Source organism: Pelodiscus sinensis, unplaced genomic scaffold, assembly GCF_049634645.1.
Source record: "Pelodiscus sinensis isolate JC-2024 unplaced genomic scaffold, ASM4963464v1 ctg82, whole genome shotgun sequence".
NCBI classification, from domain to species: domain Eukaryota; kingdom Metazoa; phylum Chordata; order Testudines; family Trionychidae; genus Pelodiscus; species Pelodiscus sinensis.
Genome location: NW_027465999.1, coordinates 427268 through 446250, shown reverse-complemented (window position 1 = coordinate 446250; position 18983 = coordinate 427268). Strand labels below are relative to the sequence as shown.

Below are 18983 nucleotides of genomic sequence, written 5' to 3'. Positions count from 1 at the left end.
GCCTCGCTCTGGGGGCGGTGCGTGGCCGTGCCTGTGGCGCCGAGCGGGGCCTCGCTTTGGGGGCGGTGCGTGGCCGCGGGTGTGGCGCCGAGCGGGGCCACGCTTTGGGGAGCGGTGCGTGGCCGTGCCTGTGGCGCCGAGCGGGGCCTCGCTTTGGGGGCGGTGCGTGGCCGTGCCTGTGGCGCCGAGCGGGGCCGTGCTTTGGGGGCGGTGCGTGGCCGTGCCTGTGGCGCCGAGCGGGGCCTCGCTTTGGGGGCGGTGCGTGGCCATGCCTGTGGCGCCGAGCGGGGCCGTGCTTTGGGGGCGGTGCGTGGCCGCGGGTGTGGCGCCGAGCGGGGCCGTGCTTTGGGGGCGGTGCGTGGCCGTGCCTGTGGCGCCGAGCGGGGCCTCGCTTTGGGGGCGGTGCGTGGCTGTGCCTGTGGCGCCGAGCGGGGCCGCGCTTTGGGGGCGGTGCGTGGCCGCGGGTGTGGCGCCGAGCGGGGCCGTGCTTTGGGGGCGGTGCGTGGCCGTGCCTGTGGCGCCGAGCGGGGCCGTGCTTTGGGGGCGGTGCGTGGCCGTGCCTGTGGCGCCGAGCGGGGCCTCGCTTTGGGGGCGGTGCGTGGCCGTGCCTGTGGCGCCGAGCGGGGCCTCGCTTTGGGGGCGGTGCGTGGCCGCGGGTGTGGCGCCGAGCGGGGGCCGCGCTTTGGGGGCGGTGCGTGGCCGTGCCTGTGGCGCCGAGCTGGGGCCGCGCTTTGGGGGCGGTGCGTGGCCGTGCCTGTGGCGCCGAGCGGGGCCTCGCTTTGGGGGCGGTGCGTGGCCGTGCCTGTGGCGCCGAGCGGGGCCGCGCTTTGGGGGCGGTGCGTGGCCGTGCCTGTGGCGCCGAGCGGGGCCTCGCTTTGGGGGCGGTGCGTGGCCGCGGGTGTGGCGCCGAGCGGGGCCGTGCTTTGGGGGCGGAAACAGCACCTCTCAGTGCGCCCTGGTCTGCCCCCTACTGGCCTGGGGAGCAGGGAACAGCACCTCTCAGTGCACCCTGCTCTGCCCTCTACTGGCCTGGGGAGCAGGGAACAGCACCTCTCAGTGCGCCCTGTTCTGCCCCCTACTGGCCTGGGGAGCAGGGAACAGCACCTCTCAGTGCACCCTGGTCTGCCCTCTACCGGCCTGGGGAGCAGGGAACAGCACCTCTCAGTGCGCCCTGGTCTGCCCTCTACCGGCCTGGGGAGCAGGGAACAGCACCTCTCAGTGCGCCCTGGTCTGCCCCCTACTGGCCTGGGGAGCAGGGAACAGCACCTCTCAGTGCACCCTGGTCTGCCCCCTACTGGCCTGGGGAGCAGGGAACAGCACCTCTCAGTGCACCCTGGTCTGCCCTCTACCGGCCTGGGGAGCAGGGAACAGCACCTCTCAGTGCACCCTGGTCTGCCCCCTACTGGCCTGGGGAGCAGGGAACAGCACCTCTCAGTGCACCCTGGTCTGCCCCCTACTGGCCTGGGGAGCAGGGAACAGCACCTCTCAGTGCACCCTGGTCTGCCCCCTACTGGCCTGGGGAGCAGGGAACAGCACCTCTCAGTGCACCCTGGTCTGCCCCCTACTGGCCTGGGGAGCAGGGAACAGCACCTCTCAGTGCACCCTGGTCTGCTCCCTACTGGCCTGGGGGCAGGGAACAGCACCTCTCAGTGCACCCTGGTCTGCCCTCTACCGGCCTGGGGAGCAGGGAACAGCACCTCTCAGTGCACCCTGGTCTGCCCCCTACTGGCCTGGGGAGCAGGGAACAGCACCTCTCAGTGCACCCTGGTCTGCCCCCCTACCGGCCTGGGGAGCAGGGAACAGCACCTCTCAGTGTGCCCTGGTCTGCCCCCCTACTGGCCTGGGGAGCAGGGAACAGCACCTCTCAGTGCACCCTGGTCTGCCCCCTACCGGCCTGGGGAGCAGGGAACAGCACCTCTCAGTGTGCCCTGGTCTGCCCCCTACTGGTCTGGGGAGCAGGGAACAGCACCTCTCAGTGCACCCTGGTCTGCCCTCTACCGGCCTGGGGAGCAGGGAACAGCACCTCTCAGTGCACCCTGGTCTGCCCCCTACTGGCCTGGGGAGCAGGGAACAGCACCTCTCAGTGCACCCTGGTCTGCCCCCTACTGGCCTGGGGAGCAGGGAACAGCACCTCTCAGTGCACCCTGGTCTGCCCTCTACCGGCCTGGGGAGCAGGGAACAGCACCTCTCAGTGCACCCTGGTCTGCCCTCTACCGGCCTGGGGAGCAGGGACTGCCTCCTGAGAAACAAACCCTCCAGGACCCCTAAGAAGAAGGAGTCAGGGGTCCCTGCGCCGGGTCCCTGACCTCGCCCCGCCATGGCTCCGATCTGTGCCCTGCCCCTGGGGGCTGGGAGCTGGGGGTGCAGACCCTAGTGCGGGCCCGGCACCGGGGTGGCCTGCAGAGCCGGCCTGCGTGTTTCTGGATCCCTCAGTGCTTCAAGAGAGCCCGGCCCCCAGTGTGGATGGAGCCTGGCCCTGCCGGGCCGCCCTCCCCCAGTAGCTGCCAATCACCCGCAGGTGACCATCAGGGACACTGGCAAGTACCCGGAACAAGGGCTGAGTGGCAAGAACCTCTTGAGGAGCTCCATGATCTTGAAGGTAGGCACCTGGCCGCCCGTGGTGCAGGGACGGGAAGGGGCAGCCCCGTGGCCCGGCCGGGACTCACCCCTCCTCCCCGCACTGCAGGTGATCAACGCGCCGACACAGTGCTACCACTACACGGCGTCCGGCCCCCAGCTGCAGGTACGGGATGTGCGCCGCGGGGGGGATAGCAGTGGGCCAATGATATCACATCGTCTGTATGCCCCCCCGCCCACCGTCTCAGTCTCCGCCCGCCCCCCATCTCCGTCCCCACCTGCCCTCCTGTCTCTGCCCCCACCAGGCCCCCTGTCTCCCCCCCGCCCCCCACACCGGCCCTGTCTCCCTCTCCACCCCCACCCACCCACTCCATGCATCCTGTGTGACTCCTGCACCCCCGTAGTGGCACGAACAGACTCCCCCAGCTGGTAGAACAGGGGGGTTTATCGCTTCTCCAAGGATGCAGCCCAGCACAGATGGGATCTGGTTCCAGGGCCGGCCTAGGATGCCTCAGGCCCCTGGAGATGGGGGAGCCTGGGCCCCTAAATCCCAGCCCCGTCCCCAGGCTGCCTTCTCCATGATCCCAGACAGAAAGTGACTCTCTTCCAGCCCTGCCCCCCCAGCCAGTGGTTGGTCTCCGCCCCCCTCCCTTTGTCTCCTTCCCTGGGAGGCACCGGTCGGACAGGTCGGGAGCCCCTGGCCTAGCGACTCATCCGCTGTCCTGCTGAGCCGTGCTACAGACAGCCGCCAGTGGAGTCACCCACAGCCCAGCCCAGCAACCAGCAAGGCCCCCCCACACCCCACTGGGCTATAGAGCAGACAGCCCCCCCGCGTCACAATCCCATCTAGCCATTGATCCATCCCCATACTCATGGCTAGCTGTCTGTCTGTCCTGCCGTGCGCGGTCGCTAGCTGTCTGTCTGTCTGTCCTCCCCGTGCGCGGTCGCTAGCTGTCTGTCTGTCTGTCCTGCCGTGCGCGGTCGCTAGCTGTCTGTCTGTCTGTCCTGCTGTGCGCAGTCGCTAGCTGTCTGTCTGTCTGTCCTGCCGTGCGCGGTCGCTAGCTGTCTGTCTGTCTGTCCTGCCGTGCGCGGTCGCTAGCTGTCTGTCTGTCCTGCCCCACAGCATGGTTCCTGCAGCGCTAGGGTTGCTCTTGCCTGTGGCGAAACGCTCCCTGTGAAGAGCAGGACACAAACCTTCCTGAGGGTTCCTGCCCCCCCCCACTCCGTGCTGCCCTGGGGCTGGCAGTGGGGGTGGGCCTGGATCCGTGCTGGGCTGGTGCGCGAAGGCGAGGGGCTGCGTCATGGGATCCCTGGGGCCCTTACCCACAGGGCCCCTCCCCCTGCAGGGCTACGCCATGGTGCCCCTGTTCATTGGCTGCCCCCCGGGGAAGAGGCTGGCCTTTGACATCACCAGGACCCTGCGGCACACGGCCAAGGAGAACAAGCACTACTTCGACTGCTTGCACAAGAACCCCGACATGCCCTGCTTCTTCTTCGACGACGGTGAGGAGCCCCCAGGAGCGGCCCCGGCCCCCCCGCCCGGCCCGGCCCCCCCGCCTTCGCCCCTCGGCCGTGGGACCCGGCCCCCCGCCCGGCCCGTCCCATCCGCCTTCGCCCCTCGGCCGTGGGACCCGGCCCCCCCCCGCCCGGCCCATCCGCCTTCGCCCCTGGGACCCGGCCCCCCCCGCCCGGCCCGTCCGCCTTCGCCCCTGGGACCCGGCCCCCCCCCCGCCCGGCCCGTCCGCCTTCGCCCCTGGGACCCGGCCCCCCCCCGCCCGGCCCGTCCGCCTTCGCCCCTGGGACCCGGCCCCCCCCCGCCCGGCCCGTCCGCCTTCGCCCCTGGGACCCGGCCCCCCCCGCCCGGCCCGTCCGCCTTCGCCCGTGGGCCCAGCCTGGGTCTGAGCTGCCCAGACCTTGGCCTTCCTGTGGCTGCTCCCACCCAACTGGCAGGGAGGGACTTGCATGCAGCCTGCTGCGCTCTACCCTCTTAGGCCCATGGCCTCTCCTCCATACGGGAACCCCCCACCTGGCCAGGGGCCAGCTGAGATTCCCCCACCCCGCTGGCAGCGAGGGAGGCTCCCCCACGGTAGGATGTCGCCTGCACCCCCCGTCCGCAAGGGGGCGCGACTTTATTGACATTGGGGGTAGGAATGAGAGCGCCTCGCCCCCGCCCGTCGGGGGAAATGGGCCCATGGCTGGGGCCGTCTCCCCCCCGGAGAGGTGTCAGAGCCTTGGTCCTGGGGCCGGGCCTGGCCGACCTGTGAGGCCCCTTCCCATTCTGGTGTCCTAGGATTCTCTCCACACGTACCCCCCCACCCCCGGGCTGTGCTCTGCAGGGCGCCCTGCCCGCTCAACTTTGTGCTTCTCTCTCCCGCAGTGTTTTACCCCTTCTTCTTGATCCAGGACATGGTGACGGGCGACTCGGGGCCCTTCACAGGACGGTGCGACTCAGGCAAAGCTGCCGCCTTGGCCCCAGCATCACCCCGCCCTGGGTGACCAGGGCCACTTCTTGGGCTGGCCCAGTGCCCTGGGGAAGCGTGGCCCTCACCAGCGCTAGGGCAGGTGCACCAAGGGGGAGGGGATCGAACCCAGCACCTTCAGCTCTGGGAACAGCCCGCCAGCAGCAGGCCGAGGTTGTTGAGCCACCAGGGGTGACAGACACCAGCCCCAGCTGCAGGGATGTGGGGGCGCTGCCCGGGTTCACCAGCTGCCCGCCCCGGCCGCGGGGTTGTAGCCACAAGCGGGGAGGGCTGGGCTGTTTGGGCTGCGAGGGGGTTTCCAAGCGCCGGTTCTCACGGCAGCCTGTTCTTGGCTCCGAGGGTAGCTACACGCTGAAGGTCATTGGTGGGGGGCCGTACTCCGAGAGCCAGATCCAGTTGTACAGCCCGGGCGAAATCCTCAACTATAACACGGAAAACAGCAGGTAGGACCCAGGCGCCGGCTGGCGGCCCCCGACCGGGGCTGGGACAGGCGGTGGGCGGGGGAAGGGTTATTTACCTCTGCCCCGACCTGGCCCCGCTCGCCCAGCGAAAGCAGCAGGCGGCAGGTGGCTGGCCCGCGGAAGGGAGGGCCGCTTCCCCCCCCATGGTCAGCCCGGCTGCCCCGCCTGGCTTCTCCTGCCTCTCCGGGAGCTGGGGCTGCCACCGTGGGGTGGGGGCTGCACGGCAGAAGAGGCAGCCTTCTGAGGATGCAGCTCGCGGGGCAAGGCAGCTCCACATACGGGCGCCACCAGCACCCCCTCGCTGGAGCGCGCCCTTCCATCCATCGCACTCCTGGCCGGAGGAGGCGGCCCCCGGGCTGTCCGACCCATGGCAATGGGCTGAGCGGAGCTTCCCCCCCAGCACGCTGCTGAGTCTGATCTGGAGGAGGGCCGATCGCACCAGACGCCCCCCCACCGACCCCAAGGGCTTCACTATCTTCTCCAGCAGGAAGAGTGGGATCAAGTAAGGCCGTCTCGTTGGGGGCCACCCCTCGCGCCATGGCCCGCCAGGGGAGCCTGCCTCACGCCCGCGTATGCCCTGTGTGTGGGGTGCACGGTGCTGGCGGGCGGCGCTTCGGCCCACCACACGCGCCCGCCTCTGTGCGGCGGGAGGGGGGCCTGAACCCCTCCAGGCAGAGTTACTGCAAGGGGGGCTAGGGCCCACCTTAACGCAAGGGGGGCTAGGGCCGGGCCCACCCCACCGGAACGCCTGCTTTCCCTGCCTGCCAGCCCAGGCGAGCGCCCGGCTCTGTGGCCGCGGGGCACTGAAGCAGAGCGCTCAGCCGGCAGCTGTGAGGGTGTGACGACGCGTCGGGATTTCCCCGTCTCCTGCACCCCGAAATGGCACAAACAGGCTGCACCAGCCGGTAGAATGGAGGTTGTTTATTGTTCCTCCAGCACAGCGCAGCACAGATGGAATCTGGTTACAGGAACTGGGGCTAAGAGGCCTCAGTGCCCCCTTGAGATAGGGGAGTCCCAGCCCCCTCCCCAGCTCCTTCTCCCCTGCTTTCCAGCCAGGACTAACTCTACCTCTCCCAGCCCTGCCCACAGCCAGGGCAGCATCCACCTCCCTTTGTTTCTCCCCATGGGGGGGCCGCAGGTCAGACAGGTTTTTGAGTCACCTTTGCATAGTGAGGTTTTCCCTGCTGGGTCTTGCTCCAGACAGCAGGGGTCACCACAGCCCAGCAAGTACCCCCCTACGTCACAGAGGGCAGCCAGGCGGGGCTCCCATTCCCGGGAACTTCAGAGCAGGGTGCAGGTGGGGACGGGACTCTGCGGGCGTCCCTTGCCACCAGACCCAGGCGGCTGATGAGCGTGGCGGGGGGTGGGTGCGGACGGACGAGTCTCACCAGCTGCGGGGTCCCCGTGTGGCCGTGTGCGCGGCGGCCGAGAGAAGAGACCGCGCCAGCTGCCGTGAGTGGAAACGCTTGGCGCCGGGTCCCTGCAGGTCGCTGTCTCTCCCTGCCCAGGTGGGTCTGTGAGCAGAACTCCCCCTGCCACGACGTGACCCCCTTGGACATGAGGGCGCCGGATTTCTTCTTTCTGGTGAAGGTGTCGAACAGGTGAGCCCCGGGCACGGTCGCAGAGTCAGCAGCTGGCAAATCGGTAATAGCCCCGGCACCTCTGTTCATCCCACAGCCACTCCAGAGTCCTAGACCAGAACTGCAACCACTAGGCCAGACTGCCCATCCCTGGCTCCATGGACCAGCTCCCAGTGTCTAGGGGACAGGATGGGCTGCTCTGCCAGCGGCACAGGGCCTCAAGGAGGGGGGTAGCGGCCCCTGGGGGGGTCTCCACAGCTGCCTTTGCCCCCGGCGAGTGTGTCGGGCTGGGCATGGCCAGGCCACCCTCAGCTAGGGCTGTTCCCTGCTCCCCCGGCTCCGGGGATGTGGAGGGTAAGTTGGAGCAACCCCGAGGCTGCTCCAGGCTACTCTGCAGGGTGGGTTCAGCGGGCACAAGGGGGCTTAAAACCGCCCTCACCCCCTCCAAGCTCAGGAATGGAGTAATCAAGAATCAGCCCTCCAGTCTAGTGTGGACCGCTCTCTGCCTCTGATTTCCCCCCCCCCCCCCGCCCCCGAGCTGTGTCTGGGCCTCTGATCCCCCCCCCCAAGCTGTGTCTACTCCTGAACATGGAGACCTGGGAGATGGGAGGGAGCGTGGGCTATAATAGCAGAGAGAAAGGAGGGACAAGGCAGAACTGGGAGGCAAGATCAAATCAGTACCTTAGATGCCCTATGTACAATGCGAGAAGTATGGGGAATAAGCCGGAAGAACTGGAAGTGCTAAGAAATTAAACTGTGACATCGTTGGCATCACAGAGACTTGGTGGGATGCTACACACGATTGGAATATCGGCATGGAAGGGTCCAGCTTGCTCCGGAAGGACAGGCGGGGAAAAGGAGGAGGTGTTGCCTTAGATATTAAAAATGAACACACTTGGACGGAGGCGGTGATGGACGTAGGAGACGGACGTGTTGAGAGTCTCTGGGGTAGATTAAAAGGGGTAAAAAAAAAGGTGATGTCATGCTAGGGGTCTACTACAGGCCACCTACCCAGGTGGAAGAAGTGGACGAGGCTTTTTTTAAACAACTCACAAAATCATCCAAAGCCCAAGATTTGGTGGTGATGGGGGACGTCAACTATCCAGACATCTGTTGGGAAACTAACACAGCAGGGCACAGACTTTCCAATAGGTTCTTGGGCTGCATTGGAGACAACTTTTTATTTCAGAAGGTCGAAAAAGCTACCGGGGGGAAGCTGTTCTAGATTTGATACTAACAAATAAGGAGGAACTGGTTGAGAATTTGACAGTGGAAGGCAGCTTGGGTGAGAGTGATCGTGAAATCACAGAGTTCACAATTCTAAGGAAGGGTGGAAGGGAGAACGGCAAATTAGAGACAATGGATTTCGGGAAGGCGGATTTTGGTAAGCTCAGAGAGCTGATAGGTAAGGTCCCATGGGAATCAAGACTGAGGGGAAAAACAACTGAGGAGAGTTGGCAGTTTTTCAAAGGGACATTGTTAAGGGCCCAAAAGAAAGCTACTCCGCTGCGTTGGAAAGATAGAAAATATGGCAAAAGACCTTGGATCAAGCAGGAGCTCTTGCATGATCTAAAAATAAAAAGGAGTCCTATAAAAAATGGAAAGTAGGACACATTACAAGGGATGAATATAGGCAAACAGCACAGGAATGCAGGGGCAAGATTAGAAAGGCAAAGGCACAAAACGAGCTCAAACTAGCTACAGGCATAAAGAGAATCAAGACGACATTCTATAAATATATTAGAAGCAAGAGGAAGACCAAGGACAGGGTAGGCCTGCTGGTCAGTGAGGAGGGGGAAACAGTAACAGGAAACTTGGAAATGGCAGAGATGCTCAATGACTTCTTTGTTTCGGTCTTCACCGAGAAGTCTGTAGGAACGCCTCACATAGTGAATGCTAGTGGGAAGGGGGTAGGGTTAGAAGATAAAATAAAAAAAGAACAAGTTAAAAATCACTTAGGAAAGTTAGATGCCTGCAAGTCACCAGGGCCTGATGAAATGCATCCTAGAGTACTCAAGGAGCTGATAGAGGAGCTATCTGAGCCTCTAGCTATTATCTTTGGAAAATCACGGAAGACCGGAGAGATTCCAGGAGACTAGAAAAGGGCAAATCTAGTGCCCATCTATAAAAAGGGGAATAAGAACAACCCGAGAAACTACAGACCAGTCAGTTTAACTTCTGTGCCAGGAAAGATAATGGAGCAGGTAATTAAGGAAATTATCTGCAAGCAGTTGGAAGATAATAAGGTGCCAGGGAACAGCCAGCATGGATTTGTAAAGAACAAATCATGTCAGACCAATCTGATAGCTTTCTTTGATAGGATAACCAGTCTTGTAGATAGGGCAGAGGTGGTGGACATGGTATACTTAGACTTTAGGAAGGCGTTTGATACGGTCTCGCATGATATCCGTATCAATAAACTAGGCAAATACAATTTGGACGGGGCTACTATAAGGTGGGTGCATAACTGGCTGGATAACCATTCCCAGCGAGTAGTTATTAACAGTTCACAATCCTGCTGGAAAGGAGTAACAAGTGGGGTTCCGCAGGGGTCTGTTTTGGGACTGGTTCTGTTCAATATCTTCATCAACGATTTAGATATCAGCATAGAGAGTATGCTTAAGTTTGCAGATGATCCAAAGCTGGGAGGGGTTGCAACTGCTCTGGAGGATAGAGTCATAATTCAAAATGATCTGGACAAATTGGAGAAATGGTCTGAGGTAAACAGGATGAAGTTTAATAAGGACAAATGCAAAGTGCTCCACTTGGAAGGAACAATCAGTTTCACACACACAGAATGGGAAGCGACTGTCTAGGAAGGAGTACGGCAGAAAGGGACCTAGGGGTTATAGTGACCACAAGCTGAATATGAGTCAGCAGTGTGATGCTGTTGCAAAAAAAGCAAACGTGATTCTGGGCTGCATTAACAGGAGTGTTGTGAGCAAGACACGAGAAGTCATTCTTCCGCTCCACTCTGCGCTGGTTAGGCCTCAGTTGGAGTACTGTGTCCAGTTCTGGGCGCCACATTTCAAGAAAGATGGAGAAATTGGAGAGGGTCCAGAGAAGAGCAACGAGAATGATGAAAGGTCGAGAGAACATGAGCTAGGAGGGGAGGCTGAAGGAACTGGGCTTGTTTAGTTTGGAAAGGAGAAGACAGAGGGGGGACATGAGAGCAGTTTTCAGGTACCTAAAAGGGTGTCACAAGGAGGAGGGAGAAAACGTGTCCTTCCTGGCCTCTGAGGACAGGACAAGAAGCAATGGGCTTACACTGCAGCAAGGGGGGGTTAGGCTGGACATTAGGACACTGGAGTAAATTGCCCAGGGAGGTTGTGGAATCCCCGTCTCTGGAGATATTGCAGAGCAGGCTGGATAAATGTCTGTCAGGGATGGGCTAGACAGTGCTGGGTCCTGCCATGGGGGCCGGAGACTAGACTGTGATTCTATAATCCTCTGACCCCCCGCGAGCTGTATTCAGAGCTGGGTGCTGGCCCCACCCCTGCCAAGACCCACTCTCTGGGCCATGTAACGGGAGGGGGCAGAGGCTGCGTGTCCGGGCGGATGGGCTCGCCCGCGAGGGCTGCTGGGCTTGAACCCTGGCGCCCTGACCGCCCCGCCCCGCCCCTCCCTGCAGGGCCGTGGACGAGAACACCTACTGCGACTACGACCTGGAGTTTGTCATCCACGTCCACGGCCTGCGGCTCAGCCCCTCCCGGGCCATCGTCTTCATGAAGGTGCGGGGGATGGGGGGCTGCTCTCCCGGGGGGGCCACGGCTCGGGGGGGCCTTGCCACGGCCAGGGGCTGGCACAGCCGCACGTGCTGGGCACCTCTAAGCGCTGCCCGGGCTGCCGGCCGAAGCCAAGGTGAGGGAAGCCTTGTAGCCAGGAGCCCCGGCTCCCAGCCCCTCTCTCCCCACCAGCCCCCACGCCCCTCCCAGAGCTGGGAGAGGAGCCCAGACCCCTCTGACCACTGGACACTACTTCCCTCCCCGAGCTGGGACAGACCCCCGGAGTCCTGGCTCCAGCCATCCCAGGCGCCTCGCGCCAGCCGGGCAGACGGGGCCGCCGGTGTCTGAACGGGGCCCCGTGTCTCCCGGCCGCGGGCAGGGATAACGGTGCCCCCCCCGCAGATCTCCTTGGCCGTGCTCTCCGCCATCGTCTCCGTCTACATCCTCTGCCAAGTGCTGGGCCCCCCCGTCTGGGCCTGCTTCACCCGCCTGCTGCAATGGGTGGAGGAGACACTCGCCGTGCGCACAGGTGAGCTGGGCCCCCGCCCCCGCCCACCACTATCCAGCAACAGGGACACTGCGGGGTCCAGAGCAGCCCCCAAGCGGGCCGGCTGGCCTGGGTGTTAACCCGCCCAGCCTGTGACCACCCCCCCCCGGCTCCCCGCCCGGTTCTGTCCCCCCCCCCGGCTCTCAGCCTGGATCTGTCTCCCCCCCCCCGGCTCTCAGCCTGGATCTGTCTCCCCCCCCCCCCCGGCTCTCAGCCTGGATCTGTCTCCCCCCCCCCCCCGGCTCTCAGCCTGGATCTGTCTCCCCCCCCCCGGCTTCCCCCCAGCTCTCAGCCCAGTTCTGTGTCCCTTCCCTCCCGGCTCCCCGCCCGGTTCTGTCTTCCCCCCCCCGGCTCTCAGCCTGGATCTGTCCCCCCCCTGCTCCCCCCCAGCTCTCAGCCCAGTTCTGTGTCCCTTCCCTCCCGGCTCCCCGCCCGGTTCTGTCTTCCCCCCCCGGCTCTCAGCCTGGATCTGTCCCCCCCCTGCTCCCCCCCAGCTCTCAGCCCAGTTCTGTGTCCCTTCCCTCCCAGCTCCCCGCCCGGTTCTGTCTCCCCCCCCCCCGGCTCTCAGCCTGGATCTGTCTCCCCCCCCCCCCCCGGTTCCCCCCCAGCTCTCAGCCCAGTTCTGTGTCCCTTCCCTCCCGGCTCCCCGCCCGGTTCTGTCTCCCCCCCCCCCGGCTCTCAGCCTGGATCTGTCTCCCCCCCCCCGGTTCCCCCCCAGCTCTCAGCCCAGTTCTGTGTCCCTTCCCTCCCGGCTCCCCGCCCGGTTCTGTCTCCCCCCCCCCCCGGCTCTCAGTCTGGATCTGTCCCCCCCCTGCTCCCCCCCCAGCTCTCAGCCTGGATCTGTCTCCCCCCCCCGGTTCCCCCCCAGCTCTCAGCCCAGTTCTGTGTCCCTTCCCTCCCAGCTCCCAGCCCAGTTCTGTCTCCCCCCCCCCCCCCGGCTCTCAGCCTGGATCTGTCCCCCCCCCCGGCTCTCAGTCTGGATCTGTCCCCCCCCCGGCTCCCCCCCAGCTCTCAGCCCAGTTCTGTGTCCCTTCCCTCCCGGCTCCCCGCCCGGTTCTGTTCCCCCCCCACACCCAAGCAGGTGTCTGTGTGACGGGGGGGTTACCCTTGGGGGTAGCGCCAGGCGCACTGGCCACGACGTCCCTGCTGCCTTTCTCTGCCATGGACCAGGCGGCGCGGCCTTGCCCCCGCTCCCGCCAGCCCTGCCAACGCCGCCTCGCTCTGTTCTTCCAGAGTCCACGGCCACCTTCGCCTCCTTCTCCAGCCACAACCACAGCACCATGCGCAGCGCCTCCTCCCTGTGAGCCTGCCCCGCGCTGCACGGAGGGACCCGTCCCGCTGCGAGCCCCCGGATCCCAACAGGCCCCGCCCTGCGCCCTCCTGCCCGCAGCAGCCTGTCCCCGGCCCGGGGGCGAACCGCCAGGCGGGTTCAGGCCGGAATCCCCCGGCAGCTGGCCTGTCCCAGGGCTCCGGCAGCTCTCCCCCGACGGCCCGGGCCTCTCGCCGGGACCCAAACCTCTGGGCCCAGGAATCCCCTGCTGCTCCCTTCACTGAGCCAATGAAAACTGTCCCCTCTCCTCCCGGTTCCGCCTGTTTCCGAGGCTCTCGCCGCGAGGCTGGGGGAGGTGACTGGGGGAGTCGGGGGGGGTCAGGGCGAGGCTGGGGGAGGTGACTGGGGGAGTCGGGGGGGGTCAGGGCGAGGCTGGGGGAGGTAACTGGGGAAGTCGGGGGGGGTCGCGGCGAGGCTGGGGGAGGTAACTGGAGGAGTCGGGGGGGTCGCGGCGAGGCTGGGGGAGGTGACTGGGGGGGTCGCGGCGAGGCTTGGGGAGGTGACTGGGGGGTTGGGGGGGTCAGGGCGAGGCTTGGGGAGGTGACTGGGGGGGTCGGGGGGGTTGCGGCGAGGCTGGGGGAGGTGACCGGGGGGGTCGCCGCGAGGCTGGGGGGAGGTGACTGGGGGGGTCGCGGCGAGGCTGGGGGAGGCGACCGGGGCGGTCGCGGCGAGGCTGGGGGAGGTGACTGGGAGGATCGGAGGGGGGGTCGGGGCAAGGCTGGGCGAGGTGACTGGGGGGGTCGCGGCGAGGCTGGGGGAGGCGACCGGGGCGGTCGCGGCGAGGCTGGGGGAGGCGACTGGGAGGATCGGAGGGGGGGTCGGGGCGAGGCTGGGCGAGGTGACTGGGGGGGTTGCGGCGAGGCTGGGGGAGGTGACTGGGGGGGGTCGCGGCGAGGCTGGGGGAGGTGACTGGGAGGATCGGGGGGGTCGGGGCGAGGCTGGGGGAGGTGACCGGGGGGGTCGGGGCGAGGCTGGGGGGAGGTGACCGGGGGGTTGCGGCGAGGCTGGGGGGAGGTGACTGGGGGAGTCGGGGGGGGTCGGGGCGAGGCTGGGGGAGGTGACCGGGGGGGTCGGGGCGAGGCTGGGGGGAGGTGACCGGGGGGGGGGGTCGGGGCGAGGCTGGGGGGAGGTGACCGGGGGGGGGGGTCAGGGCGAGGCTGGGGGGAGGTGACCGGGGGGGTCGGGGCGAGGCTGGACTGGCCCCTTCTCCTTGGCAAGGGGTGCAGGCCTGCTGCCTCAGGACCTCCTAGGCCTCTGCCTGGGGCTTGCTCAGGCCTGTCTCCCCAGCTGCCGTGCTGTGGCCTGGGCGCCCTGCTGGCCAGCCCCCCCCGCCATAAGGCCTCGCGGGCCCCGCCCGGCTGCCTCCCGCCCCCCCCGCTTGACTCCCCGCCCCAGGCCTGTTTCACTCCGTCACTGCCCCCACCCCGGGATGGCCTCACTCAGAGCAGCCCCGAGGCTGCTGTCAGTCACCACCGGCTGGGAGGGGGGCCAGCAGGAACTTCTCCCTGGGTCCCTCGGGGTCAGGGAGCGTAAACCCAGCCCTCCAGGGGGACCTGAGCACCTCCGCTCACCCCCACCAGGCTCCTCAGCAAGAGCCAGAGCCTGACGCCCAGCTTACCCTGGGGAAACTGAGGCACGGAGCAAGGCCGTGCAGTGGGCCAAGCCGGGAATAGGCACTGGCGTTCCTGAGTCCCACACGCCGAGACAGCAGCCAAGGGGCCGCTCTGGTTTGGTTACTTAGCGGCTCCCCTGGGCGGCCAACGGCGAACCGGCGCCACGGGGAGCTGGAGGCCGCGAGGCCCGTCAGGAACCAACCCGGCGTGGGCCTGTTGGGGGCTCTCAGCGCGGGCCCGTGGCTCCCCTTCGGTCCTTCCCCCCCACCCCGGGCTCCTTCGGTTTCCAGGCCTTTCTGTGTGTCCGAACAGCCAGCCAAAGACCCGCCTGGCGTTCCCCTCGCCTGGCCTGGGACGGCCCCTGGCGGGACCTTTCTCTGACTTGGTGCCACGTCCCGGGGAGCCCGGCTGCAGGCGACACGGGCCTTTGCAGCATGCCGGCAGGCGCTGGCTCTTGCCCAGGGGTAGCGGGAGAGAGGCTCCCCGACGCGGCACTGATGGTAAATATGAGCCGTGCCATGGCAGGGGCGTGCGGAGAGAACGCGCTCCCAGCCCCTCTTCCAGCAGGGCCTCCGCTCTGCAAGTGCGTCTCCAGCCAGGCCATCTCCGAACTGCCACAGCTGGGCCTGGCCCAGGGCCCCGGGACACGCAGCCGTTGTGCGGCGCTCCAGAGCCAGCCGCAGCGCCGCGCCAGGCCATGGGATTCTGGGCGTAGTTGCTGTGGGCAGAACACCCTGTCCACGTTATGCCGGTTACCTGCCAGCTGTCAGTGCTGGAAACAGAGCGGCCATTTCTCCTTCCGCCCCACAGAAATCTGACACTGAGCCTCCCCTAGAGAGGGGAACCAGCCTCCCCACCGGTCTCCAATTAGCCAGGATCCTTCTGTTTTCATGGGCGTCACAAGCCCGTTCTCCGCACACAGCAGCCTGCATTCTCTGCTAATTCCATGTGACACCCGTGGCCAAAAAACTTCCTTAAAAACAGCTGATTTTCCTGCTTTAATTGGGGACACTTCTTCCCTTAATTCTCTTTAATTAAACAAATTGGCTCCGGCCTCCAGCAACTGCCCAGCTAACCTAGAAATGGGAGGCCAAAGGTTAATTGCAGCTAAAAATAGCTCTCGGGAAAGGCCTGCTTGGGAGGCCAAACCATTTCATGAATTCGTTCTCAATGTGCGGGGGGTAAAGTCCCAGTTGGGCCCCGGGACCCTCGGCACCTCTGATCCGCAGCCTCTCCCGCCGGCCGGCAGGGTTCAGGTCCCTCGGAGCGGGAGGCGGGAGAGGAGGGGGCTGTCCTCGTGGTGGTAGCACCAGCAGGGGCACGGCTGGCCCCACACAGCCTCTGGGGTCATGTATGGAGGCAGTCTCGCCTAGCGGGTAGAGCAGCCAGGCCCGTCTGTGGAGCACGCTTGGGGAGCCCCTGGGGGGGAGCGTCACTAGGCCCTCGGGGCGGGCGCCCTGCCCAGACTGGAGCAGCTTGCTTGGGGCCCACCAGCCCCTGGCACCCAGGCAGCGCCACGCCACCCAGGCCGCCCTGTTCAGCCCCACCCGGGTACCTGGGCCAGGCCTCAGAGCCATGTGCCGCCTGCGTCTCCTCGCGGGGGGCCCTCTGGTAATGCTGCTGCTGCCCAGCAGAGGGCACCGGCGCCCCACAGAAATGTACCAGGGCCCCTCCGGGTGCCCCACCCGCCTGTCACAGACTCCAGTGCCCGTGGGAGGCCCAGACGGGGGGGGGGGGGCGCCAGGTAACTCCCCTCCCCGCTCCGTGCCTCAGTTTCCCCTCCCACCCTTTGTCCGTGTCGCGGGACCGGCGCGCCCTTTGGAAGAGCGAGGCCGGAACGCGCGTCCGTCCCCGCGGGAAGCAGGAGCCCGGATTTCCAGAGACGGGCCCGGCGCTGCGGACGCTCCGCTCCGGTTTCCAAACCGCTCCCTGGCGCCCAGCTGCTGAGCGAGAGCCGGGAGCTGGGGCGCGTGGGCCGCCCCGTTTGCAGAGCCCGGGGTCAGACGGACGCGCACGCCCGCGGCGAGGGGCAGCCCCAGCGCTGGCCCATGCCCAGCGACCCCGCTGCGTCGGTTGGCTTGCGCCCTGCGGGAATCCTTCGCCCAGCGCCGCCAAGTAAAACCTCGCTACGCGAACGGCTGCGTGATGCCCCGGGCTGGGGGGCTGAACTGAGCCACGGACAAGCTGGGTCCCCTCCCGGGGCCTTGGGGTGACCCCGGCTCTTGGCTGGCCCCCGAAATCCTGCAGTTTGCAGACATCCAGGGAAGGCGTCGGTGACTGGTGAGGGCCGTCGCCCCCAGCCTGGGTCCTCCCGGGCATCGGGCGTCTCCCCGACCGGAGCGCTTGCTCGTCTTGCTCGCACAGATGGTGCTGGAGAGGGCCGGGGGGTGACCGCGCCCCCGGTGGCTGTCGCAAGAGCATGGCCGGTCCTCGCCCTTCCTCGGGCACTAGACCTTTGGCAGTGGCCTCCGGCAGGGGCCCCCTTCGCCTCAGGGGTCTGAGCGGCCGAGTGGGCGCAGCGCCCAGCAAAGCCGGGTAGAGAGCCCAGGAGTCCAGCCTGCGGAACGAAGCTTTGACGCTCGTGCTGGGGTGAGGAGGGGAGGGCAGGCCTGCGAGCCCCTGCTCGCTCTGGACAGGGAGTGTTGCCTAGTGGCCAAATCAGGGCTCTGTGCCTCAGGACTCCTGGGCTCTGTTCCTGACACTGCTGTTGGCTTCTTGTGGGAACTTAAGGCTGGGCGCGGCCCTGCTCTCTGCCTCAGTTTCCCCTTTCTGCCTTTGCCCGTGTAGACTGGAAGCTTCCCTGGGGAAGGAACCAGGACTCCTGAGTTTTCTGTTCCCTGCTGTGTGGCGGGCGTGGGGCTCAGGCGTTAACCCCCCCCCATTTCACTGCCTTCATCCCTCGCCCCTGAGATGGCCACGCTCCCAGGGGGCAGCTTGGCCGGCAGCCCCTGTTCCAACCCAGGCCCAGGCAGCTGGGGGGGGGGGCTTTGTCCAACTTCCCTTCCTCCTCGGATTTCAGGCATCTCGTCCCCCCTCCCCCTGCCCCGCTCCGGGGTCAGCTCTTCTGTCTGCTTTGTGCCCCGCCGATTCGTTCCGCCCCCGCCCTGCGGGCTCCGCTGCGCCCCCCCCCCCCGGCATTGTTGGAGGCTGACAGGTGTGTAATCGGGTGATTAATGTCGCTTCATTAGCCTGCGACTGAACCAGCGGGCCCGGCCCGGCCCCCGCCCCCCGGAGCCAGGCCTGGCCCAGCTGCTCCTGGCTTTTGTCCTCGGACTGGGGCGCGAGTGGCCGGCCCCTCGGGGCTTCCTCACAGAGCACCAGCGGGGCTGGGCCGCGCCTGCGGGAGCCTGGGCACAAAGCAGCTTCTGGGGCTGCCGGATTGGGAGGCGCAGCGCGCCGGGGGGGGGGCTCGGCTTCCCCTCGGGGCTTCGCGCACGAGCCGGCAAAGTCTCTAGACTTTGGGCCCCAGTCGCGGGGAACCGGCACCGCGCAGCGCGAACGGGCTGCGCCCCCCGCTGGCTCGGGAACCGGGATCCAGGACCCCTGGGTTCTCTCCACAGCTCTGTGAGGGCAGTGGGAGTTAGTGGTTAGAGCTGGCAGCCAGGGCTCCTGGGCTCCCCGTGGCTTCACCAGGGGGAGGTTCTGTCCCTGCCTTCTCTCTAGTAGACTGTCTACACTTGTGCAATAACCCGCAGAGCATCCACGCTGCCCACCCGCTCCTGGCAGAAGAGGTACCCGACGGCCTGGTAAGAGACGGCGTCTTGCACAAGAGCAACGCTCTTTTCTCACAAGTGTGGACGCTCTCGCACAAGCCAGCTCTGCTAGCGATAGAGTTATTGCGCAAGAGTCCTTGCCGCACATCCACATGCCATGGGCGCTCTCGTGCAAAAGCACAGCTCACACATGGCAGTGCGGGCCTGGTCTTGTGCAGGACGCTTTGCACCAGAACCCTTGCACAAGAAGTTCTTGCGCAAGGCGCCACCAGCGTAGACATAGGGTACTGTTGTGTTTCTGTGCGCTTGGCCTGGGCCCGACCCTCCTCTGCTTGGCATCCGGCAGCCATGGTGTGCAGCCCCTACTGGGCCCCCATAGGATGCATACACCCCATGGGGGGGGGAGAGAGAGAGAGAGAGAGAGAGTGTGTGTGTGTGTATGTGTGTGCGTGTGCACGTTCGCGTGTTCGTTCCTCCCTGCTTTCCCCCTGGGCCCTGCTCTGTGTGTGTGACCAGCACTACCCTGACCAGCGTCCTTTCTCTTGGGCTTGCCCTGCAGGCTGGGGCCTGCAAGCTGAGCACTTGGGCAGCTGTCCGGGAGAGATTCAAAGACCGTCCAGCTGATCTGCAGCCCCCGAGCCGGCAGGTGTTTCTGTTGGTGGTGCACATTTGCACATGCCTTGCTGCACAGAACAAAATTTATTCCACAGATGGATGAAAAATGAGAAGGGACATAGGCCAGCAGCCTGGGCGGGGATCACTCCAGCAAGTGCCGCTTCATAAGCCCCGCTGGTCTGATGTCTGGTCCCGGTGCAGGTGGGGGCGAAAGGGCCCTGCCCTTAGCCAGCGCTTCCAGAGCTATTCCCCCTCCCCCCGCATGCACAGCTGCTCCTTGGGGTTTGTGCTTTACATCCGGACAACACAAGACCCCGCCCCAAGAAACACCCAAACCAGGGG

The 18983-nt window shown here is 65.8% G+C and overlaps 1 protein-coding gene across 1 annotated transcript in view; it reads left to right on the top strand.

Moving 5' to 3' along the window:
* CATSPERG (catsper channel auxiliary subunit gamma) overlaps positions 1-12955 on the top strand; it is a 41987-nt gene extending 29032 nt beyond the window's left edge. Inside the window, 10 exon segments of the mRNA XM_075917953.1 lie at positions 2519-2599; positions 2687-2743; positions 3924-4080; positions 4955-5018; positions 5402-5500; positions 5919-6020; positions 7027-7119; positions 10730-10829; positions 11226-11352; positions 12604-12955. Of these exon segments, the coding sequence (XP_075774068.1) occupies positions 2519-2599; positions 2687-2743; positions 3924-4080; positions 4955-5018; positions 5402-5500; positions 5919-6020; positions 7027-7119; positions 10730-10829; positions 11226-11352; positions 12604-12674 (951 nt within the window). The 3' untranslated portion in view covers positions 12675-12955.
* Positions 12956-18983: the final 6028 nt, after the last annotated feature.